At 39.1% G+C, this 26,485-nt stretch overlaps 1 protein-coding gene across 1 annotated transcript; it reads right to left on the bottom strand.

The window, feature by feature from the left end:
* Positions 1-4,523: 4,523 nt before the first annotated feature.
* On the bottom strand, positions 4,524-17,375 carry agtrap (angiotensin II receptor-associated protein). Its single transcript, XM_074639115.1, has 5 exons — positions 17,219-17,375; positions 15,826-15,860; positions 15,566-15,674; positions 13,193-13,403; positions 4,524-8,389 (listed from the first exon to the last, which is right to left on the bottom strand). Exons 1-5 carry the CDS (start codon positions 17,243-17,245, stop codon positions 8,265-8,267), a joined length of 507 nt encoding a protein of 168 aa, XP_074495216.1. The 5' UTR covers positions 17,246-17,375; the 3' UTR covers positions 4,524-8,264.
* Between the last annotated feature and the right edge of the window lie 9,110 nt (positions 17,376-26,485).

Raw genomic sequence — 26,485 nt, 5'->3', positions numbered from 1 at the left:
CGGACCAAGCCGGAAATATTACGTTTTTGGATTGTTGATGTTCCTTACAGTTTAGCTGTAGCTGGCCCTCAGAGTTACCTCAAATGCTGTGGGCAGGGCTTATTTTACAAACAATGTCATATCTCCTGAACGCTTTGTGCTATTGCAACTGCATTTGGTGGACATGTGTAGATATGACGTCTGAGTGACCATGACAAATCTGGTGGCATTTGGCATTTAGGTCACACTGAAGCAGCAACATCTAATTATAAAGGAGGTGTCTGTCTGTGTATGTACAGTATGTATGTATGGCAAGCAATCGGCCCATACTGGATGGGCACACGCTCCAAACAGGCACAGCACTAGTATCGATTGAAAAAAGTATATATAAATAATCAGTAACAATGAGAATATGAGTCTGTGTTCAATACAAATGGTAAATTAAGGTTGTATGACTTTGATTATGGTATCCATTTTGATATTTTTTAAGTTTAAATTGATTAAGAGGCAAAATACAACAACAAACTTGCAGCAAACCTGCAAAGTATCAATGTTATTTGAATCATTATTTACCTCAGGCACCTCAGTCACTTGTCATAATCATGTGCAGTGGATTTTCTATACTCCAATTATAAAGGACCAATAGTTGTTATTTTCACTGAGTTTCTCAGGAACAAACAAAATAAATTCCTTTTTAGAAAAATCTATTGGCCAATTCGATTTCAGAAATATTGGTCACCTCAAGACATTTCTTATTGTGTTGGACGTCTGTGGTCCTGAAGCCCACGAATTCATTCTTCCAAAACCTCTCCAGGGACTGTCACTAATGCAATAACGGAGCTGACAAATTGAGTTCCTTTTATTGCATCGACCAACAATGGCAGCGAGCGAACGTGTCCTTGACTCGGAGGAATCGCAGGTGTGAGCCTGAGGATGTGTCAAACCTGCATGCATGCAAGACTCAGGAGAGGCCGCCCAGCAGCTCCTTATTAATCAACAGCTTGTTGGGCTGCTGGCCATAACCCCCCATCTTCTCCCTCTCCACCTTCAAATCCACCATCCTCTTCCTCCATCTCCCCTCCTCCTCCTCTTCTTTTTTACAGCCACAACCTCCCTTTCTGATCAGCAGCTCAGCACAAAATGATGAACCATTATCACCCATTAATTAAGATCTCTCCTTGACGCCTCCACAAAAGTAAAGAAACAAAGCCCTGCAGGATTCAGTGTGGAAATCATGACGTGATTATTGTGAATATTTCTAACAGATAATTATGTTGCTTTGTGCCAATTTGGCCAAAGGACTTAAACATCTTGTGTGGGTTGGGATAACCGAATTAACTTCAATTTCAATCATGAGGAAATGTGGTTGAAATTCTTGGCAAATTACAGCAACACATAAACTTGTTTCCCCCTTTCATGTTTGGGCTTTTGCAATCTGTGCAGTGTCTGATTCTTTCCATTTTATGGACAGCTATTGACTGACATCTCTGTTGGCTGACCTACAGCCAATATAATGTATAATACGTCAGTGCAAACTGGCTCTGTAGTCTCTGAATTCTTCCTTTCTTGGTTGGGAGTTTGGCTTTTAACTAAGACCTCATGAGCAAGTTACTATATGTCATTGTTCCTTATTTTTCTTTTAAAGGTGCTCTATACAATATCCAGAGCATTAATACAGCATCAAACAACTATTTGTTGTACTGGTGTACAGAAGCACTCTTTTGTACACCAGTCAATCCTAAAACCAAATATGGAGCCTAATCCCAGATCAAATGTACGTTGAAGGGCCCTGAATATCGTCTTCTGTGATTGTAATGTTTAAATGTACGCATCCTTGTTTCTTGACTTTGTCCTTTCTGTGATGTTGCAAATGGAGCTGCTGTGATGCAAAACAAATTTCAGACCTGTCTGACAATAAAGTATTATCGTATTATTGTATTATTGTATTTGTCATGTAAAGATAAAGAGGAGAAATGTCTACCTGAGCAGAGAATGAAGTCACTCTCCCTCTGTGTGTGTTGTAATCAGATCTTCTCCGTGCTTTGTTGACATATCCGGCCGGCCTTGTATGCCTTTTAGTGCATGTGACCGTGCCCCACTGGCTCGCTCAGAGCCGCTGCTTTGCACTGCTCTCATATGGCGATTACAGCTGATAACGCTGTCCTGACTGATGACTTTGTGACGGAAGCGTAGCACTCACCCTCTGGTTCCCCCCCAGGTTAACATTGTTAGCGCTGTCAGCACTGTTTTCGCTGTTTTTACTGTTAGCTCTTTTAGCACCAATAGCATAAGCCGCTGGTGTAGCTGTCGCCACGTTAAGGTAATAGAAATGCTCCCAATTTGGAATTTAGCACCTTTAAAGAGTGAAGTGTTAATTGGATAATTCAGGACTTAATCGTCTATATTTGTGTTGGTTTGTAATTAAAGGATATTTTGGTGTTTCTACAAAACATCTGATTAATAGTTATTCACAGTAACTGGGTACAGTTACAGGTTTGAATAGTTTCCAAATTATATCTAATATAGTGCTAATTATAAAGACAATAGTAGTTTCCATGAAAGAAAACCCAAGGAAATTTTAATTAATTGGTTATTCATTTATTATTGAAAACGTTATTCTCTACTAACATATACACATTTTAAATTTTTTTTTCATTCTGTGCACTGACAAAAATACTCTCTAAGTTATGCTAGCAATTAATTGGAATAAATTAATTAGAAGAGTATACCATTTTTACACTGTCTTTGTTTCCCATATTTAGCACCATATTAGGAAACTTATTAGGAAAGTATTACCAAGTTAAATTAAATTTAAACTACTAAATTTAGTAGTTTTTGATAAACTAACTGACAAACCCCACATCTGCTATGGTCCCAGCCATAACTTCAGTTTCCTAGTGTGTCTTTTCCCTTTTTCCTGTTTTCCAGTTCCCCTGTCTGTGTTGTGTGGGCGTGCCTGGTAGTGTGTGTGTGTGTGTGTGTGGGTGGGGGTTCTCCTCCCACCTGCAGGTTCCCGCGCTCACTGACGTAATCAGCTCACCTGACTCCAATCACGTAGCCGGCAGTAATCAGATGATCAGCCACACTACTTATACCCGGCCTCCTCAGAAACTCATCGCCAGTTCGCCACCCAAGTGGTAGACTAACCTCGGCCTCTCTTGTTCTGAGGTTTCTTGTTACTAGTTCTGATCGTGCTTTTGTCATTTGCTAACATGTGTTTTTCTCTGTGCCTAGGAGCCCTGCCTGCCTGCCTGCTGCCAAATCTGCCTGCCTGTCTGCATTGCTTTATTCCCCAGCCCCAGTTTTTCCCCTTGCTCATTCAAAATTCACATTTTTGGTAATAAAGCCTCTTTGTTCATTTTTCATCTGCCTCCTGTGTCTGCATCTGGGTCTGCCTCAAACTGGTCTTAACAACATCTCAAACTTGTTTATACTAAGAATTATATTATTATCTACTATAATGATTATAATTATTAATGATTCTACAATTTTTAATCATTACTGTTGACAGCCTCCCTGAAAATGAACACGCACTTGTTGCTTTCAGAAAAAAAGAAGGATGTAGCTTTTTACCAGGTTACATTTTGTGGTGACATTTTTCCATCTGTCTCTCAGTGCAACACTAAAGACGCCATGTCTTTAGTGTTTTAGATCCAGACGGACTGACGTCAAAACGTGGTGTTTGCTGCTCACATTTACATGTGTAAAAATGTACTCCGAGGTGTTGAACATGCAGCTGTTACTATGTGTTTATGCATATGAATGTGTACAAGATTGCTGCTGTTGCTGCAGCAGTAATAGAATTTCCATTCATGCTTTCCCAAAAGGCCCACGAGGCAGCACTGCTACATACACAAACAAGTGACAAGGCTTTCACCTCAAGGACTCACGGCTCCACTGCCTACACATATGAGCACAATAGACCATTCAGGCTAACCAGAGTTAATGCTTTGCAATAATGAAAGCCATCAGAGAAAGAAACCTTGACTGCAAGTTTCCATTCTGTGTGTACGACTTATTGAGGAACACTTGTTTTCACTTTGGGGGGCTGAAATATGAAAATCAGGTATTTTTACATTCAAGGCGCATACAGCATTATCACTTTAATAATTACTCTTGTTATACTTGAATGCAAGAGGCAGCAGACAGCAATCAAATCTCCCACTTTCAAGATGTTTTTTCATTCATTTCTGAAAAGGGTTCTTTTAAGTCAAGTGCTGCTGTAGTGAGTGTCTGAGCTGAGTTTTTGACAAGTTTTGGCACTCATTGAAAAGGTCGAGGTTGGATTGGCTCTGGGAATATGCACAGTGGAGTGCAAAAAAGGGCGAGTACGGGAAAAGAAGGAAGATAAATGTCTTGTCTGGTCAGAGATCTCTGAGGAGGAGCAGGGTGAGAGTAAACAGAGGTGTGGAACAGAAAAGAAGAACATGAGAGAAGAATGGAGAGAGAAAAATCTGGTCAGTAGTCAGTCTCATATTACTGTGCAGATGTAAATGTCATGTAAATCCTCTGTGTATATCTGTTATAAAACTTCATTCAACAAATGTTATACACAATTGGCCTTTATTTTTAAGGGGGAAAAACAACTTGCCACATAACATTTCAAATCAGAAGCAACCTTAAAATGGAAAACAACAACAAAAACTCTCATGTTGGAGAACCCAAACAAAACGTGGCAAATATGAATCATACAAAGAACTTTTGGAAGCACGGAGCTGCAGTATTTTCATGAAAACATGCAGCCCACATTGTTCATCTTATTCTCTTATAATCTTCATTTAGTGAGAACTAGATTTCAGTAGTAACAGTAACAGTCTCTTTTTAAAGTAAACTAGCCTTGAGCCTTTCAAATGTATTCAGAGTAAGAGACATTGAAGCCTCTACAGCTGCATTTTAGGATAAGCCCACTTTTCAGGACGATCCAAGTGAAATAGCATGAGAACAAAAAGATGTTCTTGAAATTTCCAAGAGAAAATAAATTTAATAGAAGTATCAAGATAATAGAAATTGCTTAAGTTCTACTTTTTCACAGTAAAATGTTTTTTTATAGTAATCTTTTACAAGACGTAATGAATCAAGACCCTTCTGAATTACCTACTCATACCTACAGTAATCCTGGTGCAGCAATGTAGCTTTGTAAACATTTTTTGTTATCATGAACGGAATTACATAAACAACGTTGCTGCCTTTCTGCAGGTCTTTCTCAATCCACAATCATCTGCAAGCACCAGGTAACACATGCTAGTTTATTTATCGTCATAAAAAGTGCAACCAACTGCCGCTGCAAGTGTGGTATTGCAGTGATTTAGTTAAAGGGGTTCTTCTAGGCTCACTGTGTGTCGAACTATCAATGTTGTGGTTTAATCTATAGACTGTATATAAAGATGGACGACATGACAGCTCCCCAAAGGTGAAGCCAAAACATCTGGATCGCCCCCTTGTGGCTGGCTGCAGTATAGGTCATAAATCCCGCCCCCTCGATGTGAGCGGATGGGACATGGGCCAAACTAATTAGCCAAAGTGTATGTCAAATACATTTTTCCCAAAGATGTTTTCTGTCATTTTAGGTAGTTCTTATCACACTGATGTATGTTCAAGTGTTAGTTTTTCTGATAAGTTTGGTTTTAATGAGTTATTTGATGCTATAAAAAGGGGGTGAGACGTCATGATTGACAGCTGTGAGTCTCTCTCGCTGACCAGCTGTGGCCGTGCTCGGCTCGTGATTGTTGGGCGGGTGACCTCGATACCGCGGCACCACTGCCCGATCACTACCGCGTAGACTGTAGTTCCAAATGACGTCAAGATCTCAAGATTGCAGCTCCCGTATCCGGGATATTTTGGCTTTGGCTTTCTGTACAGTGGGAGGAAGTGGAGACGCGTCGTCCATCTATATATACAGTCTAGGCTAGACTCAGGTTTCTACAGCCGGGAACATTTCACATCCTCATGTGACCAACGTAGTTACCACATATGCGCTCTGTCACATAGGTCATCATGATTTCAAAACAGGAACTCAAAACTTTCAAAAGAGAACTGACTGTAAAGAAAATCCAAATGATGCAATAAGTCAGTAAAATCCACCCTGCAGCCACAGTGTCCGCTTTCCTTATGCGCTCTAACCACTGTCACCATTGTGTCATTTACACACTAAAACTGTGAGTGAACACTTTGTTCAGTGCTCAATGAATGATGTGTGGTTACACGCTGTTCACTGAAAATATTAAATGTGAACATTTCAAGGTTTTAAACCCTTTGTGATGTGACAAACTGTCTCATATCTGCTGTCTTATTACATAACAGATCAACAGCTTTCAGAGGCTGCACAGTATGTGGTCTATTATTTATTGAAACAAGTCTGACATTACAAAAGAGCGTTTATGGCAGTCTAGAGGCCCTTCACTTAGAAGGCAATGGATAAGAATGATACATTTAAAATGCTATGAAATGAGAAACATTTGGTTTTTTTATGCACAGTGAATAAAAAATAATTTATCTCTTTGTTTCTCTCAAAAATCTTAGTTTTTATGTGTTTTTCATAGTTGCAGTGCTAAATATGACAGCAGTCTTAAAGGAACAGTGTGTAACATTTAGGGGGATCTAAATGGGAATGTAATATTAATAAGCATGTTTTCTTTAGTGTTTAATCACCTGAAAATAGGAATGGTGTTTTTGTTAGCTTAGAATGAGTCATTTATATCTACATACAGAACGGGTCCTCTTCACAGAGACGACCACCATGTTTCTACAGCAGCCCAGAACGGACAAACCAAACATTGGCTCTAGAGGATGCGGCAACCTCCGGTTCTGAAAAGTGAAGCCAATGCGGAAGTGCCAGCAGGGGGCGACTCCTCTGGTTGCTAAAAGAAATCTGATTGTATAGAAGTCTATGAGAAAATGAGCCTACTTGTCACTTGATTTATTACCTCAGTAAACATTGTAAACATGAGTTTATGGTCTCAATCATTATTTTCAAGTCTTCTTCAATACAGCATGATGTTCATTTAGTAAATTATGGCCCCATTTAGAGTCAAATAGACCATAAAGCAGGGGATGCTTTAGGGCGTGGCTACCTTGTGACTGACAGGTCGATACAATCGCGTTGTCCTATTTGGGAGTTTTCTGTGTTTTCGTCTTAAAACTTTAACCCTTTCACAGTATGTTTTCAGTTCATGAAAGTTAATTGTAAAATTTTGGTCACCTGAAAAATTTCTTATTTAGCATTCGGTTGAGCTTAGCTCCACCCTCTCGTGTCACTTGTGGTTGAAAAAAAACAAGATGGCGACAGCCAAAATGCCAGTCCAAAAAACAATTTGTAACGTCACGGTGACTACGTCCACTTCTTATATACATTCTATGCTCTAAATGCGGCCATACTCATTTTTGCGTTTTCGCACCGGCCAACGTTCTCCTACACGCTTGGCACATAGGAGAAGTTTCGGTTAGTTGCAATCTGCAACCTCACCGCTAGATGCCGCCAAATCCTACAAACTGCACCTTTAATACGGGCTTTTCATAGGTCAACATAAAGATAAGTGAACAGTGCCTGTCTTTTTGTTCACTCCACTATGAAGCTCGTTTTATGCCCAGTTATGAGATGAAAGGCCTCTAACTTCAATTTGGTCGTCATCACGTCTTCAACTCAGTCGAAGGATTTCACAGCTCTTATGAGTTGAAAAAGTACAAAGGCACAAGGTAGCTTATAAAGGCACGACGGTAATGAACGTTCATTTCAGTTCTCTTGTGTGAAAAACTGCATTGTGCTTAAGCATTTGTTGTACCGTAAAGCAAAGAGCAACAGGAAAATAATAATTACATACTGCATACAAGGGGAATGTAATAATTTACAGATCACAGACAAGACTATTAAGTGCCACATTTGTAACAATGACTCACTTGAAAAAGAGTAAACTGACCCAACAGATCCATTCAACAGCCCTCTACTAAAAATAGTAGGCGGTAACAACAGTAACAGCATGGGAGGAGTGGTAGAGCAGTGTTTCCTCTGTATTTATTCAGCAGTGATGTGCCGGCTCAGCAAAAAAACATCTGAAGAAAAACTTAAAATGGGTTTAATTATGCCACATTTCATTCTGAAACCCAAACACAGCTAATGATTTACCATAATAAAAAGTGCTCAATTTGCTGTCAGTGCAATCTGCAGCAGACCGACTGTACAAAACACAGAGACCGGTGTGGAATCGATTGTAAAAAAAAATTGCCCTGGGCACCATGCTGCTGCATAAAAAGTCAGAGGAAAACACTGCATTGTTCACCGCTTGCTTCTCTCAGTATGTGCGGACGGGTGGTTTGCTCTCCTCAGCCTGGTTGAATGGATTCGCTGGGGTGGCGGTCTCATCCTGCTGGTCAATGGACTGGTAGGCATCTCTGCTTCGTGATACAGAGGGGAAACCTGCAGAGACAAGCCAACATTCTTCAACACAGACGACCCCTGCCATGTAAATGTATTATTCATAGTCATATCTGCTTAGAGTCACTGTGACTAATCAAGGGTGTTGCCATATCAAAATTGTTTGCACAAGAAAGGAATCCTTTGAAAGCTTAAACACAACTTCCTTTTTCTTGATTTTTACACTCATCTCTTTTCACACACAGATTCATGACACAGTCGGGCAGATTTGTTATCTTGACTTGAGCATCTGGCCTCTCATCTGGATGAATTATACTGTCGGTAACGGGCACACACTGCCTCTGATGGACGCTGGGCTGAGAAATCAGCAAATTACATTTAACAGAACCTCTTTTGATTGCTGAAATTCATCCCCTTCCATCGCTCTCTTTTTACTGTCTGATCGGCTGCTTGTTCTGCAGCTAAAGGAAGAGAATTTGACCATTAAGGATCTGAGAACCTCATGTGAGCAGAATCTTCTAACATGTTTACATTGAAAACCTGGGTGCTTTATACTTGATGTAAACATGCTTTATAATGAGTTCTATGAAGGCCGGGTACTGAGATAATCCATATGAAAAGTCTCATAGGACTCCCTATGATGCTCTAAAACAAACAGAGTCCCGACTCGGCCAGAATACCAATGACGTGTTTTTGGAAGTTCAAAGGCCCGCTCACTGTTACGCCTGCATGGCCCAGAGTCCTGTAACTGTGACAAACACGCACATATTAATGCTAATTAAACAAGCACTTTCATTGCAGAGGGTTTGGATGATTTGCAAAAGTATAGATTAGCTGTGTAACTATATAATGTCTTAAAATGCAAATAAAAAAAGTATATATAAATTTGACTAACTGCACAACTGTGATGTTTATTATTTTATTTTAAAGCATAAAAATACATAAATAGCTCTAAAAGAAAAACCTTCATCACTCGGTTCAACTAACCTTCAATGACTCTAAAGTCTGGGCGTGCATTTCAAACAGGTCACATTCATTGTCTATTAGAAGTCAACATTACTTTAATTAGGCTGATTTGAGAATGTGCAGCATCATGCAGCTCTGCTTTAAATATATGCAAACAGAATACACAAACACAAATGAGGTGTCTGGAGAGTAAAAATATGAATAATACATAGATGCAAACTTTCACAAACATATAAACGCATATGATACAATAGACAAATATACTGTACTGACAAACACAGCTAAGCAGACAGGTAGGGGATGGAAATGAGGACTGATGGAGGTGGGAACTGACAGATGAATTAATATAAATAATAGAGAAAGATGGACAACAGAACAATAACAAGACAATAATTGGGAAATAAAGATAAACAGATAAAAAAGAATAATTTTTTTGTGCTGCAGCCTGATGTGTGATCTTACTTCCTGTGTGGGAGAGGATGGAAGAGGATGATTGGAGAAGAGAAAATTGGGAAAAGGAAGAAGCCGGGAATCAATAGCGGCGGCCAATAAAGGCACTGTCAGCACTATCCGTAGTGCATCGACTGTCCACAGAGGTCTCTAAGTCTGAGAGGTCAGAGGTCAGCAGTGGAGAAGAGAAGAAAGGAGAAGAGTGACACGAGACAAATAGTAAAAATCATAACTGGGAAAACATGAGACAACACAACATGACAAAAAACATGACCGTGTGACGAACAGACAGAAATGACGACAAGCAAGAGAAGAACTGGGAAATGTAGGTTTGGACAAATTCTTACACGTGAGGATTACACATTAATGAGCTGCGTCACTACAAGCCAGCTGAGAACATTCATGGGAAATGCAGGTCATTAACAGATTGCTAAGCTCCGCCCTCCCTGGTTACTGTTGCTATGCCTGTCCAGCTTTAAGTTCATAACCTCACAATAATAACTGTTTCTTACCACTCAAAATTAGTAGTAATTTTTGACATTTTTGGGTCCATGACTTCAAGCAGATGTAAACAAAAGCAGGCTTTTTATGACAGTCGACTGTTTAAAGCTAAAATGTTGTTGCTGACAGATTTTTGCAGCTATAGCTAGCTAGCTAATTAACGTTAACTCTGAGTTGGTTGAACGTTTAAAACTGTCTCCAGCTGAAACCTACAAATGGGTCTTGAAAATGCATTTGATGCACACGTGACAGCTAAACCAGGGCCATGTAATGATGCTAAAAAAAAAAAAAAAGACATATAGGACTTCAGCTTACAGGGTCAGGCTAATGAAGGGTAGCTAGCATTAACATTACAGTACATTTTGATAACAGGAGAAATTTAAGATCAGACTGTTATTTATTTTGTTCTAGCCTAACGCAACATTGTTTGGATGCTTACTATACAAAATTCAAGACCGGACTAACAAATGTGCAAATGTAGGCTAACGCTATCTCAGGTGAGTTTGGATGAGGTTGCTTCACTGTAAACCCCAAATCCAATCGCTGACGTTACCCTAAACTCTTCACAACCCCAGATCCCACACAGTGGAGGAATACTACAAAGTAAGCTAGTTGGCAACACATGCTAATGTTTGCAGCTCACATTCAGACGGCAACCTCCGATCTTAAAAGTGAAGCCAAAGCTGAAGTGCCTTAAACTTGTATTCTCTCTAATAGCCAGCAGGGGGCGACTCCTCTGGTTGCAAAAAGAAGTCTGATTGTATAGAAGTCAATGAGAAAATGAGCCTACTTCTCACTTGATTTATTACCTCAGTAAACATTGTAAACACGAGTTTATGGTCTCAATCGCTAGTTTCAAGTCTTCTTCAATACAGCTTGATGTTCATTTAGTAAATTATGGTTACATTTAGAGTCAAATAGACCATAAAGCAGGGGATACTTTAGGGCGTGGCTACCTTGTGATGTCAGGTCGCTACCACGGCGTTCTCCGGTTTGGGAGTTTTCCGTGTTTTCGTCTTACAACTTAAACCCGTTCACAGTGTGTTTTCAGTTCATGAAAGTTAACTATAACATTTTTGGTCGCCTAAAAATGTCACGGTGACTACGTCCGCTCTATGCTTACATTTGAGTATACAACAATTCTGCTTTTTTGTTACGGAAAGGCTAAAAAAAACCTCATAAATATAGGTACTGACTGCTTACTACAGCCCCACGCACACACACTGCTTCAGCATGAAGAGAAATCCACAGCCTGACACGCCCTAATGTTCAGGGGAAGTGTTTAATGAATGTTGTGTGATCACTCAGTCTTAAAGCCTCTATTGTATTAAGCAACGTAAAAATAAAAACACAGAACCTGAGTGATTTAAACCAGCATCAGAGGGCCGCCAATCAACATTCAGAGATCCCCGTCTGCCTGAATCAACTAGTCACTCACATGCAGCTGATTGCCTGGTTCCCAGAGTGCTCTGTGCAGCGGGGGACTGTGTTAATGCCAGCTATGCAATCAGACAGCAATTAAAACACACATTGTCTGAAACACACTCATCAGTCACCACGCAGCCAATCACAGTCTAATGGATGTACCTGCTGTGTCTGTGGCGTTAAAGTAAAAACCACAGAGAGAGCACATTCATCAATATTCAATTATCCTCCAAAAACAGTCAAATCAGGAGACTGCAGTGTTGGTCGCAATGCAGGAGAAATTCTATTACTTATCCCAGAGTGTAGTGTAATAAATTACTATTTTATCTGGTGATGTGACAGTTAATAATACATTAAAACGCACCACCTCCGGGTTTATTTTTTGGCATTTTTTGTTGTTCTTTGTCTTTTTATGAGGGCAATAAAAGTTCACTAGCTCAAAGCTCCCCGTATGGAACCATTATCTCTACTGCCATCAAATCGTGAATACAACCACGTTTGGTTAATCCATATAGATGAAGTCGTGAGCAACATTTTCAAGGATTTAAGAGTCCTCAGATGTCACAGCTCAGTGGGATTCCTGATGGGAAAGCTCTCAGCAGAGCGAGTCCAAGTCCCTAAAATCGATGGCCACACACGGTTAATCATTAAGAGCACATCTCGAGTATCTCCTGACCAGTCAATGGAAGAAGTGTACTTAACATTTGTTTGCCAGAAGGACAGAGAGATATGTTCTCAACGGTCAAGAACACGCTGCTCTGGGCTATTTCACATCAATCATGTGCTATTTTTCTATCATGGCAGATCACAAGTTCTTCAGTCTGCATGGGTTTAATATGTTCCTGCACTGCATGCAGTATAAACTGGTGGTCAGGATGACACACTAATGTTATAAACAACTTGTGGAGAAATGATTTTCTTGCCCGGGCCGAACTGCAGCTCAGATATTTTTGCTGCATTTAGAGTCTTGTGACTGTAACAAATTAGTCTGACGGTGGGATCATCTGCCAGCGGTACAGCACAGACTCGTCCCAGTGTGTGCTGCACTTGGCAGGCCTGTCATAGGCAAACAGCATAAAACAACATAGGGAGGATCTGAAAGCGCCCCTGGACATGCATCACACCGTACCTCCAGCTTTGGTCACACTCTGGGTTGCAGGGGACCACTTTTTGTGGGGATTAGGAAACCTCAGATATGTCTCGCTGGGTCTGAAATGATACTTCAACATGTACTCGCTCAACGAAGCCTTATTTTGTTATGTAATGACTTATTTTCTGTGTCATCTGCTCCTCAAAAGGGAACTAGATCACATTTAGATGATTAAATAAATGATAAATGCTGGGAGATAGCATCAGTTTCCACTGTAAGAATCTTATTTTTGGAAGCGTTTAAATTCCTGTTGATGTCTATATCAGAGCTAAACATCTTTGCAGTACCCACTCTTCTTCTTCATCTGCAAACTCCTCATGTTACTGTACTTGTACTCATCTTGCAGCGCTTACCAAAGTTAACGTTGTAATCTCCTCCACGCTCCCGGTACATCTGGTAGACGAAGAAGCAGGTCGCCGGTTTGAGCAGCAGGCTGAGGATGGCCATTCCCGCGCTGAAGCGGAACACGTTTCTCCCGCCCTCGGCTGCGAAGTCACTCAGCGGGTAAAAGACCCCGAAATGGACGATGTCGGTCACTATAGTCCCGACCATCCCCATCAGAAACTACAGGGAAAGAACAAAAAGAGAAAGATGGACTTATCTGTATACATAAGTGCTTTCATGCTGTGAAGTGCCAACACATCTCTGTAATTAACCACAAGGAAAGTTTCCTTGCAACATAATTTCTGAGGGGAAATTAGATAAAAAGCTAAGTGGTGCCAGGAAGTCAGATTGAAAAAAGTAAGAAATAAAATAGGAAACACTGAATTTAGATATCTCTCTGTTGCCTTTATCATCTAGGACACATATCCATTTTATAATTCTCCAAAAGCCAGAAATGAGTGTGATTAGTTGACAAAAAGAATTGTTGAAATCACTTAAGACACTTAAGGGAAAGAGAAGCCTGGATTAATAATAAAAGAAACATGCAGTAGACTATCTCCTGTCTCTATCTCTCCCTGGTTGATTTGATTTTGAAGCTGCATCCTGAACCACAAAGAATCCAGTGCATTCATTATTTTTTTTTTTCAACTTTCTTTTGGCCAGCTCAGCCCAGAACGCTCTCTCCTGAAGGACCCCTGGACTTTAAAGTACACAAGGTAAGAGGCTCCCCGATGGTTACTTCCCAACAGCAGTGACAGTCAGAATCCATTACTGTCAAAGGTGTCACAGAAAGAGACACTGGACAGCTAGTTTTTCTCTCGACCCTCCAGCTGTGGTGTATCTGTTTGGCATGCAACACATAACACACCTCCACAGCCAACATGGCAGTCTGGTGCTGCTTTCACAAAGATAGACTTTGCTTAGATAGAAATAATAATAGTCAGATTGTCTGAATTCATCTGTTGCACAAATCTGTCTGGTTCTTGTCTATCCTAATTAAGACTAACATGCCATGAATTCTGGGTAAATTAAGACTTAAAAAACAAAACATGGCTGACCGACTAACAGCGTCACATTGCTCAGCTCTGTCCCCAGCAGAAAATGTTTGTCTTCTGGAGGACAAAGGGGAAGGAGCATATACCTGTACTCCTTTTCGGACATGTAATATTTATTGACGTTGTTTATTTATATATTTACTTGTATATTAAGAGTTTTCTATATGTTTAATGTAAATTTTATTTGGTTATTTTTGTTTTGTTTGATTTTACTTATTTGTTACATGTTCGAAATAAAATTAAATTAAATAAAGATTTTGATAGTTACAGTACAAAGACATTTTACTGGGAAAATTCAGTGAAGCATGTAACAATTCAAAAAACCTCTAGTAGCATAGTAAAATCTCAAGGCAGTGCAGAGCTGAGAGGCTTCTTAATGTGGCTGAGCTCAGTGATTCTGCTAACTCATCCGTCAGGCTCAGCATAGTTTCTTCAGACAAACACAAATGACTGACGATGTCTTCACTGCTGTCAATGTTCAACAGGTTACTGCGCTCTAAAAAAACTCACCTGTGGAACAAGCTCCCTGAATACCTGAGGTCTGCTGAAAGTGTAAGCTCATTTAAATCAAGGCTTAAAATGTTATTGTTTGCTGTGGCACATAATATATATATATACTATTTATTTGCTTGCTTATGCTTTTCATTGCTTTTTAAAAATGCCATTTTTAACAACTTATTTGCTTGTTTTCGCTTTCTGTCTTTGATTCATTGTCTCTGAAATGCAATTTTTATGTTTAATATATTTAATATATTTATATGCCCCTATAAAACACTTTGAATTGCCTTGTGTCTGAATGGTGCTCTATAAGTAAAATGCCTTTTCCTTCTCATTACTCGCTCCATAACATTGTCAGCAAACCACACATTATGAGCCATGTTTCCTCTTTTTTGTCATTTGGTGTCACTGCTCAGCACGTGTCAATGATTATGAGTCAAAGTTCAGATTAGGGTAGGCTGGTAGAGTAACAGACTTTAAATTTTCCATTAGGCTCATTTAAAAGCAACACTAAGACTGTCCTCACACTACAGAGCGGTGTGAAACATCTGTGTGAAACAGGCCCTTGGTGCTGTGAACTGACGCACCGTGAAAGCCACGGTTACTGTGCTCTGTGCTGAACTAAGGGAAGGCTATCTTTCTCAGAGGGATGCTCCCAGATTGTCCCAGATTCCACAGACAAATAGGTTAGCACGGATACGCACAGCTGTGCCTATAGTTAGACTCCTGTACGCATCACATGATGTTAAGATTGCAGCCTGCGTGAAGTAAGTCGAGGCGTAGACTCACCATGAGCACAGCATCCACCGAGTCCCTCTGTGCGATGGCCCAGACCCCCACAGCTAAGACACCGAAGTTCCCCCAAGCGAAGGACGTGGGCAGCCACGCCATGCACCCCCTGCACCAGACACACACAAATACACACAAGTATGAGACATGGAGGTGAAGGAGTGGGCCTGGATCCAGATTGTGAATCAGTCTGTGTTTGTCAGAAGAGGAGAGAAATTCCTCAGGTTTGTGGAAAAAAAAACCTGTGCACACACACTCACCATATTGTCAGCAGCCAGTGCACCAGTACTATGGCCTACGACAGAAGACAGAAGACAAGTGTTAGAAAGAAATATTGGATTGTTAAGGACCTGTATTAGTACTTTCCCTGTGGTCCAAAACACTTAAGTCTACAGTCAATCCACAGAAAATTTTAATTTTGACAATCGATCAATCTTTTATCAACTAAAAGCTCCAAACATTCAGCGACTCCAGCTTCTCCAAAGTGAGAGTTTCTCTGTTTTATATCATTGCGAACTAGATCCCTTTGGGTTTTGGAAGTTGGTTGGACAAATAAGGACAACTGAAGGTGTCTCCTTGGACTCTGAAGCACATTTCACTATTTCCTTGCATTTTATAGATCAAACAACTAATTGATTAATTGAAAAAAAAAAATCATGAATAGTTTAATTGTTATATGAAAATAAGCATTAGATGAAGCCATGGTTCAGTCAATGTGAGCTCAATTAACATCAGAGCCAGAAACTACAGAACTAAATGAAAAACATGTGATCAGTTTGCATCTGCCATAAAGTGTGAAGCAGCATCAAGGTGATTGATTTCATGTCTCCACAGATTGCTGGTTTGATTTTTTTTTTCCGCCCAAATTATGAATCAGAGAATTCACCATTTTTCCTAGAAAATCAGAGTGTAGTTGCTTCTTTAACTACATTTATACTTGTTATTTTCAGGCTTCTCACATCACATGTTTGAGTCCAGGTTTCTGAGCTTTTGAATAAGGGAGCTTTTGAACCCTTTAACCTTTACAAAAATAGTACAAAGACTTAATTCAATTTAACGGTTCTCCCTTTTAAAGGGATTTAACATCAGTTCACTTATATAGCCTGCTGTATGTTCCTCACAGCTGCCTCTAATTCATTACTTGAAGTTTTTAAACACAACAAGTGTAGAAATCAGAGATGACTGACAAGATATTGTCATTTGGTTCATGTGATGAATAATTTAAATAATTATATTTCCATATCTGGTGGCAAATTCACTGTATATTAGTTTGTGTTTGATCTTTGTTTGAACTGTAGACACATATATTGTTAATATCTCATCACTAAGTTTGTGTCTCTAACATCCAATAGTGTTGTTTACTGTGTCCACAGGCCTGCTGCCCATCTCTGCCAACAAACCTGTGTAGTCTTTGATCTTAAATGCAATTTAACATATGTGTGGAGCCCATATCTCTTAAATAAATCCATAATTTCACCAGTTTACTGTGATGTGTGTCTCAAGCAGAGGCAGGTAGTTGCCAAACAGAGGAATTACCAGTGAGAATTGAGCAACAAAGTTGACCTCATCACATAATAAGTCTTTGTTAAACACACTTCAAAAACAAACACACTCACATCCAACATTAGAATCAAGTAAAAGCTGCAGGCTCACCTTTAGATTGATGGCAGGGATTTCCATAACAGGCTGTTTGGTGAAAGCAGCTCTTCCTTGATCCGCTTCACTGCTCCAACTTGTTGAAGGGGGTCTACATGAGAAGCTGCCTCAGATTGTTTCTTCTTCTTACACAAACTTCTCTGTGAAACTCCTCCTCCCTTCAGATCAGCCTGCAAACAAAAAAACATGTGACAGCAGCCTGACTCCCTCCCATGTGACTCACACCCTCCTCTTCCTCACCCCTCCTCCTGCTCTCAGTCAGGGAGAAACCACATGGGCATCCACAGCTTCCCTCCACTTTGCTCACTATGAATGATCAGGAATGTAGCACGTGTGTTTGAACATTCAAGAACATTTATATAAATAAAACTGTCTGCTCAGTTTCTCTAACAGATAAAATAGAAAATGCAATATTTATATATAAAAGCTGTAGAGAATTATATTTGTGTATTTTGCTATTTTTGTACTTATCAGTGGAGTAAAAATAACATGACAGCATGTCACATGTCCGCAGCAGTGTGACGATTTGAAAAGTGTTACTGTGACTGATGGAGGCGGTCATTTGTGTTTATATTCAATACCTTTAAATCTATTCAGCCAATCAGCCATCAATCACTTTTTATATTGGCAAGTTGGGAAAAATCTCTAAAACAATATTTAGACCTTGTTGCTCATTTGTAATATTAATAACAAATATTTGAAATGGCCTATGTACGCAGATCCATAAAAGAAATGTAACCCTTTAAATGAAGATATTATGCACAGTATGATTTTAGCACAGCAACAGGATTGACATGATAACATGCTCACAATGATAATGCTAACATGTTAATGTCTAACAGTTAACCATGTTCACCATCTTAGTTCAGTGTGTTAACATGCTGAAAGTTGCTAATAGTAGTAGAACAGCTGATGCTGATGGAAATTTGTCGTTCCTTTGTTTTTCAGGTATTTGGTCATAAAACCAAAGTATTGGACACTTCTAAATTTTGCCTTAAAGGAACAGTGTGTAGCATTTCAGAGGATCTATTAATGGAATATAATATTCAGAAATGTGTTTTCATTAGTGTATAATCACCTGAAACTAAGAATCATTGTGTTTTCATTAGCTTAGAATGAGCCCTTCATATCTACATAGGGAGCGGGTCCTTTTCACGGAGTCCGCCATGTTGCTCCGCGGAGTTTCTACAGTAGCCCAGAACGGACAAACCAAACACTGGCTCTAGATAGAGCCTTTTTGCATTTTTACGTTACCTTTAGGCCACCGCAGTTCTCTAACACACTTGCGAAACGTGCAAAACCGTGGTATTGCCAGCCGCTGTCTGACTTCCGTTGCTCCTAAAGTAGAGTTATTCTGGTAAGGATGGTCTCTAAGCGAGGTGAACGGGGTTACCACAGTTTTGCACTCAGCGTCTCGCGTTACCACAGTCTTGGAAAGAGAGCCGTGAGCAGAGGGGTACTCAGTTGGTTGCAATCTGCAATCGCACCACTAGATGTCGCCAAATCCTGCACACTGTACCTTTAATGGATCACCAAAGTCATTAGAATTTCATGAATGTCTGTAGGCCTACAAAATGTCATGGCAATCCATCCAGTGGGTGTTATAGACCTATATTTTTGCATTGGTGTTCTGGTCCATCACACAGTAGTTCAGTAGTTCACGTCTCAACAGACATGAGCTGTAGCCCAAAGTAACTACAATATCAGTATAAACTGGTAAAGTGTAACAAAAAAATGTGTGATATGAATGATTAAAGGCCATCATTATAACCAACAAACTCTTCTCACTTTCTGGACAAATGAGTGTTTTTGGAGAAGTCAGTGGTCAAGGTTTGTAAAGAGGTTGATAACACAAACAGATTGATCAAATTAAATGTTGAAGTAACCACTTTCAGGCCGATGCTCTGCAGTCATGCCGATGTACTTTGTCAGCTTGTTTGTGACATTTAGAAATGTAATTCGATTTTCGCCCATCCATCCTTTCAAACGCTTTGTTCCACAGAAACATACTGTATCTATTTTTACAACCACTGCTCAGTTCACCATGAAATTTATTATGGATTCGTGCTCCCCAGAGGATGGCTTCTATTGATTTCTGCCCTGACTTTTTGTCTTGTGCCACAGTCAAGCCAAACAGATATGTTTTTGTTTTACCTTCAGCAGTAGGTGTCCTCCGAAGGATAAATAAAGTGATGTTATCGTTTACTGACACATATTTACAAGTGGAGGAAGAGTTTGTGATCGATGCCAATTAAAGGATAAGTCCAATTTATTACCACTTGGGTCTTATTTTACTAGTTTAGGCCATCATTTCTGTTGGTTAGGATAACATTTCACTCAGCAGAGAAAATGCTGAGGTCTGGGAACACGGCCTCATCCCAATAATGAAGTCCACAGGGACAAAACAAATCATTACTGATAGAAATAATGATGAAAACTAAGAAAATAAGACCCAAGTATCAATAATGTAACACATAATTGTGCCGGTGTATAAGGGAATTGCTCCTTCAGTTATACATTGTTCCATCTCATTTCAAGTTTTACTCTCCAGTCCAACAGAACAGAGAATGAAAATATTTCAGTTTATGATAAAAAAAAAATACTTCATTTTTAAAACGAAACCTATATATTATTTTTATTTTATTTACAAATTGATTTGACAGGAACTACGTATAATAAACAGAAACTTCGATACTTGAAATCTGCATTATACTGAGACATACAGTAGCTAAAAGCTCATTTTCATTCCCAGTCCCCAGGCAGGTAAACAATAATACAAACAGCATATAGAGTACATTACATACAACAAGCATTATGAAATACTGTTCAGTATATGTACATAGTAACAGAATATATATTGTATATGGTATTTACAGAACAGTTGTGGTTGTTTGATCAGTTAATAATGATTCCTGAATTAAAATTAATGATTGCGTTCTTGATTCTCCTTTTTCTCTTGTTTCAATACTTTATTGAAAGAAAGCACATAAAATGTATAACAAACATGAATCAGCCATTTTCAGATTTAACAATCCCCCTCCCCACCCACACTAGGATGCAAGAATAGGAGTACAAATTAAGTAAATAATAATGGCAGAAATTACATACTGTAAGGATGAACAGTGAATAATTATATGTGCATAGAATATTTACATAAGCACACATACATCCATATTTGTATATACAGTGGAGGAAATAAGTATTTGATCCCTTGCCGATTTTGTAAGTTTGCCCACTGACAAAGAAAAGAACAGTCTATAATTTTAATGGTAGGTTTATTTTAACAATGAGAGACAGAATATTAAAAAAAAAATCCAGAAAATCACATCATATAAAAGTTATAAATGATTTGCATTTGATTGTGGGAAATAAGTATTTGATCCCCTAGCAAAACATGACTCAGTACTTGGTGGAGAAACGTTGTTGGCAAGCACAGAGGTCAGACGTTTCTTGTAGTTGGTCACCAGGTTTGCGTACATCTCAGGAGGGATTTTGGTCCACTCCTCTTTGCAGATCCTCTCCAAATCCTTAAGGTTTCGAGGCTGTCGCTTTGCAACTCGAAGCTTCAGCTCCCTCCACAGATTTTCTATGGAATTAAGGTCCGGAGACTGGCCACGCCACTCCATGACCTAAATGTGCTTCTTCTTGAGCCACTCCTTTGTTGCCTGGGCCGTATGTTTTGGGTCATTGTCGTGCTGGAAGACCCATCCACGTCCCATTTTCAGTGTCCTGGCTGAGGGAAGGAGGTTGTCGCCCAACATTTCACGGTACATGGCCCCGTCCATCCTCCCTTTGATGCGGGGAAGTCGTCCTGTCCCCTTAGCAGAGAAACACCCCCAAAACATAATGTTTTCACCTCCATGCTTGACGGTGTGGATGGTGTTCTTGGGGTTATAGTCAGCATTTCTCTTCCTCCAAACACGGCGAGTCGAGTTGATGCCAAAGAGCTCGATTTTGGTCTCATCTGACCACATCACCTTCTCCCAAGCCTTCTCTGAATCATTCAGGTGTTCATTGGCTAACAGACGGGCCTGTACATGTGCCTTCTTGAGCAGGGGGACATTGCGGGCGCTGCAGGATTTTAAACCATTACGGCGTAGTGTGTTACCAATGGTTTTCTTGGTGATTGTGGTCCCAGCTGTCTTGAGATCATTAAGAAGTTCCTCCCGTGTATTTCTGGGCTGATCCCTCACCTCTCTTGATCATCGATACCCCACGAGACGAGATTTTGCGTGGAGCCCCAGACCGAGGGAGATTGATGGTCATTTTGTGTTTCTTCCATTTCCGAATAATCGCACCAACAGTTGTCTCCTTCTCACCAAGCTGCTTGCCGATGGTCTTGTAGCCCATTCCAGTCTTGTGCAGGTTTACAATCATGTCCCTGCCATCCTTAGACAGCCCTTTGGTCTTGCCCATGGTGGAGAGGTTGGAATCTGATTGTGGACAGGTGTCTTTTATACAGGTAATGAGTTGAAACAGTTCTTTTATACAGGTCACGAGTTGAGATTCAGAGTACTTTCTTAAAGCGAGAGGACTAATCTAACCGGTCTGTGGGGGCCAGAATTCTTGCTGGTTGCTAGGGGATCAAATACTTATTTCCCACAATAAAATGCAAATCAATTTATAACTTTTATATGATGTGATTTTCTGGATTATTTTTTTTATATTCTGTCTCTCACTGTTAAAATAAACCTACCATTAAAATTATAGACCGTTCTTTTCCTTGTCAGTGGGCGAACTTACAAAATCGGCAAGGGATCAAATACTTATTTCCTCCACTGTATATATATATATATATACTGTATATATAAATATATACAGTATATATACTCATGTGCATACACACACCTACATACACAGCTGTACATAAACAGAAAAATGTTATTGAAAAATAAATATATAAGTAATAATAATAATACCACAAGTAATAAAATAATAAATAAATAGATTAGTAGATTAAAAGATGGATAAAAACAAATAAATATATTACAAAATTTAAATAATAAAAATAATGAAATAATAATAATTACTCTTCTAAGTCTAGACTTATAGTGTATAGTGTGACTACTGTACACCGGCAACACACCAACCTGTATACACCCATATATACATATTAATAATATTAACAAAAGGCAACAGTGCATGCATATGTGTAGGCTCCGAATTTATCATTACGGTCTTGATTTTCCTTTAACCACCTTATTAGCATCATTAAAAAAAGAATAAAACGATGGGAAAGTTTTGATATGGGATGGAAGTGAGTTCCACTTTTTGTGGCTTTAATAGAAAATGCCGACTGTGCAAATTTTGTGGATATTATTCCTCCATCTTCCTCTCACCTGTTAATCATATTCTCTCATCTATTCCCACCTGATCGTAGTCTCACCTGTTACTATGGGACCGAAGTTCCAACCTTAAGTAACATTAGCAAATCCATCCACTGATGAAGATCCTGTGATGTGTTTAAAAGCTCTGGGAAAAGCTAGTAAGGGGACCTTGAGTTAACTCCAAGGTTAAGAATAAAGTTGCATGCTCGTACTCCTAGTTCATGCATCCATAAATAACATGTGATAATCTCTTTTGGCTCTCCATCTCTCACTTTTTCTAAAAGCACAAAATCATGAAATGTTTTGTCACTTCTGGATTCTGCAACTGACATTTCTCGCTGACCTTTGTCTGAAATGACGGCAGTATCTAGATTTAAGCACATTTGACCTTTGATCTCACCGTAAGTCACGGTGGACGACGGCAGCAACCAAATCTTTAAAATGCTAATGTAAGATGCCTCTGTGGTAATTACTTTTTCTACAAGTCTGACTCATTCCTTTCATGCTTCTTACACCTTAAAGGAGATGATCCATTGTGTGCCTCGAGCATGGCAGCTGGCCCCTACACTCCTATTTTCCGGTGTGAACCCTGCTGACCTCCTGCTGACCTCTGACCCCTGACTCAAGATTTGTCTCTCTGATTGGAGTATTTATGCTTTTAAAACACGTCCTAACACACTGTGCCGAATGTGCTTGTGGGCCAAAATGAGATTGCAGAGTAACAAATGTGGGACATGTTATTTAATTTGGGGTGTAATGTCTTTTACCGTCAGAGGAAAAGCAATTATTGGATGTATTTGCAAATAAATTATCCTTTTAACATCCTAACCTGCTGTGACAGACTTGACAAGCAAATGCATGAATGCAATGCTGCAGCACATCATCTTTCTCGCTTCACATTTTTATCTATTTTCAATACTGCTCATCAAATGATTTATGATGTGTTTTATTGTTTCTGAAGCTGTAGCAGAGGATTCCCAGCAGCTTTGTTTACTTGTATGTAAATTTTCCTCACAACCTGTGTCCTTTAGAGAGTCCCCTGATCGTGAAAAGTTGGGTTAAGATGGCAACTTTGGTAATTAATTACTTTGTGAAATCCTTAAGAAAGGTAGAAGTGCCTTTGTGGTGTTGGTGATGTGAAGCTACAGCTCTGCCGGGATGTGGCTCAGTGTAATCTATCACTCGGCTGGCTGTTGGCCAGCTTTCAGCAGGGCACTCTGTCAGAGGTAACTATTAAAAATACATCACGATACTGCTTTTATGCTGTAGCTGTAAATCAGGACGGCACAATCACGGTCCGACTGAGCCGGTGGTTAGGAAAGAAAAACGAGTGTTACTTTCTCCATCTAATCAAATATTGATAGATTCTCAGAGAGCCTGTGTGTTCGGATCAGAGACACGCTGGCTGTTATTGCTTGCACTTGCTCTAATGTGTCGTAAGCTTCGCGTTAAAAGGTTTTGACACAGTTCAGGGTGGTTTTGGAGATAATGAGCTCCAAAGATTGCAGCGATTGGAGATAGATGGCGCCTCATTACTAACTCCAATATTCTCATTTTCAGGAAAAGATGATGTGTTTGGAATAGGTTTATGTCCTGATTTTTATTCTTCTGAAGCATCTCAAAGAATAATTTCTCTCTTTCTCAAAGGGAACAAGACATTAAACCTGTCGTGCTTCTTCAGAACATCCTGATGCTCATTTAACCTGCTGAGTTCAGCCTCATGCTCCGACCCAGTGGCGGAAATTAACTGATTACATTAACTTCAGTGCTGTACTTTAGTACAATTTAGAGGTAATTGTACTGTATTTCCATTTGATGCAACTTTACACTTACTTACAACTGCCACACTACTGTACATACACTTACCTGTACTATATACTACTATATACTACTGTCCATATTGCAAATATCTCACCTATGGTATATTCATATGTATACTACTTATTAACTTACTTACTTATTAATACTTCTGCACTATGTATTTTGACTACTTGCTGCACATGTTTGTGCATACTGTATGTAATAATAATAATAATAACTTTATTTATATACACCTTTTAAAACAAGGTTACAAAGTGCTTTACAATAAAAGCATGATAAAAGTAATTAACACCCAGAACTTAAAATCTAAACAACATAAAATCATATAAATACAAAATAAAAATCATAAAAATAGTTACAACAATGCACCATCAGAAAAAAGCCATAATATAAAAGTAAAATATATCTTATCATACTCACATCTACACTTTTTTATCATTATTTACCACTTCATGTACATTACTCTGCACTTTACTGCTGTTTGCACTTCTGGTTCGATGCTAAACTACATCTCGTTGTCTCAGTACTTTGTGCAATGACAATAAAGTTGAATCTAATCTAACTCCACTTAAAGAGGTAAATATTGTACCTTTTACTCCACTACATTATTTGACAGCTATGGTTATTTCTAAGATTAAAACACATATGATACGCTTAAAAAATACATAAACTGACTCTTTATAAAAATACAAAAAAGCAGTGTCTAGTTCATCCTCCTGTCACATTTCAGATGTTTATGAGTCGTTAGATTTTCTCTCTAAACTCCTTTTTCTTTAAGTAACTGTTCCAAGCCCAAAGTGGTGAAATGATCCAATATTTCACAACAAAAGTGGAGATTAGAGAAAATTCAGAAAACAAAATAAATAAATATGTGTAGCTGAGCTTTTTATTTTCTTCTTTCCTTCCCCATTTATCAACTCATGACCTCCCAGATTTATCTTCTGACCCTCTCGGAGAGGTCTGACCCCCGGGTTGGGAACCACTGGAGAATATAAAGTAGTTGAAACTAGTTTCACCCTCGAGCAACTACAGCAGTAAAATACTGGTTTCACATTGATCAGTATTAACAATCTAATAATGTTATATAATAATATATCAGTGACGGGCATTTCCTGCAGAAAACTTTTACTTATAGGTACTTTAAGTACATTTTGCTGATAATGCCACTGTACTTTAACCTAGTAGGATTTTGAAAGCAGAACCTCAACTTTTGATGGAGTATGCAGCTTGCGATTTTTAATTAAACTCTTAAAAATTCGACAAGCTGCCGTCGGGCCTGGCCGGGTTTTTTTTCAGAAGATGTAGAGGGCTCAGTTTTAAAGCTACAACCTAGAAACCTAAGGAATCCATTGGTACCAACCATGTTGTACTAGCTTGTCGCGAAAGGTTAAATAACGCTCCAAAGTTGGGCTAAATTTTGTGGAGGAAAAACTATCATGGCCATTTTCAAAGGGGTCCCTTGACCTCTGACCTCAAGATATGTGAATGAAAATGGGTTCTATGGGTACACACGAGTCTCCCCTTTACAGACATGCCCACTTTATGATGATCACATGCAGTTTGGGGCGAGTCATAGTCAAGTCAGCACACTGACACACTGACAGCTGTTGTTGCCTGTTGGACTTGAGTTTGCCATGTTATGATTTGAGCATATTTTTTACGGTAAATGCAGTACCTGTGAGGGTTTCTGGACAATATTTGTTATTGTTTTGTGTTGTAAATTGTTTTCCAATAATACATAATATACAAACATTTACATAAAGCAGCATATTTACCCACTCCCATGTTGATAAGAGTATTAAATACTTGATTAATCTCCCTTTAAGGTACATTTTGAACAGAGAAAAAAAATTATGATTAATAATCGCGATTAACTATGGACAATAATGTGATTAATCATAATTAAATATTTTTATTGATTGCCATCCCTAATCTAAATATTTATTTTTGAGTCTTATGACTCAATAACATCTGTGAAAGTTACTGATTGAAGGCCTGCAAATTTGCTTTTAGGGACAAAGAAAAAAAAACATTAGTAATAAATACCAATGCCTGATATAGATGAAGGTCAATGTTGCAAATATAGGCAGGTTTACACCACAAACTGTTTATCCTA

The sequence above is a fragment of the Sebastes fasciatus genome, chromosome 1, assembly GCF_043250625.1.
Source record: "Sebastes fasciatus isolate fSebFas1 chromosome 1, fSebFas1.pri, whole genome shotgun sequence".
In the NCBI taxonomy this organism is placed as follows: domain Eukaryota; kingdom Metazoa; phylum Chordata; class Actinopteri; order Perciformes; family Sebastidae; genus Sebastes; species Sebastes fasciatus.
Note: the sequence above shows the minus strand (reverse complement) of the source record. Positions and strands in the feature narration are given on the sequence as shown.

Excerpts from the sequence above, each read along its gene's own strand:
- agtrap (XM_074639115.1), bottom strand. The coding sequence starts at position 17,245 with ATGGAAATCCCTGCCATCAATCTAAAG. Across the intron at positions 13,404-15,565 it reads CGGTGGATGCTGTGCTCATG|TTTCTGATGGGGATGGTCGG; the intron begins GTGAGTCTACGC and ends CTTTCCCTGTAG. Across the intron at positions 8,390-13,192 it reads AGATTACAACGTTAACTTTG|GTTTCCCCTCTGTATCACGA; the intron begins GTAAGCGCTGCA and ends TTGTCTCTGCAG.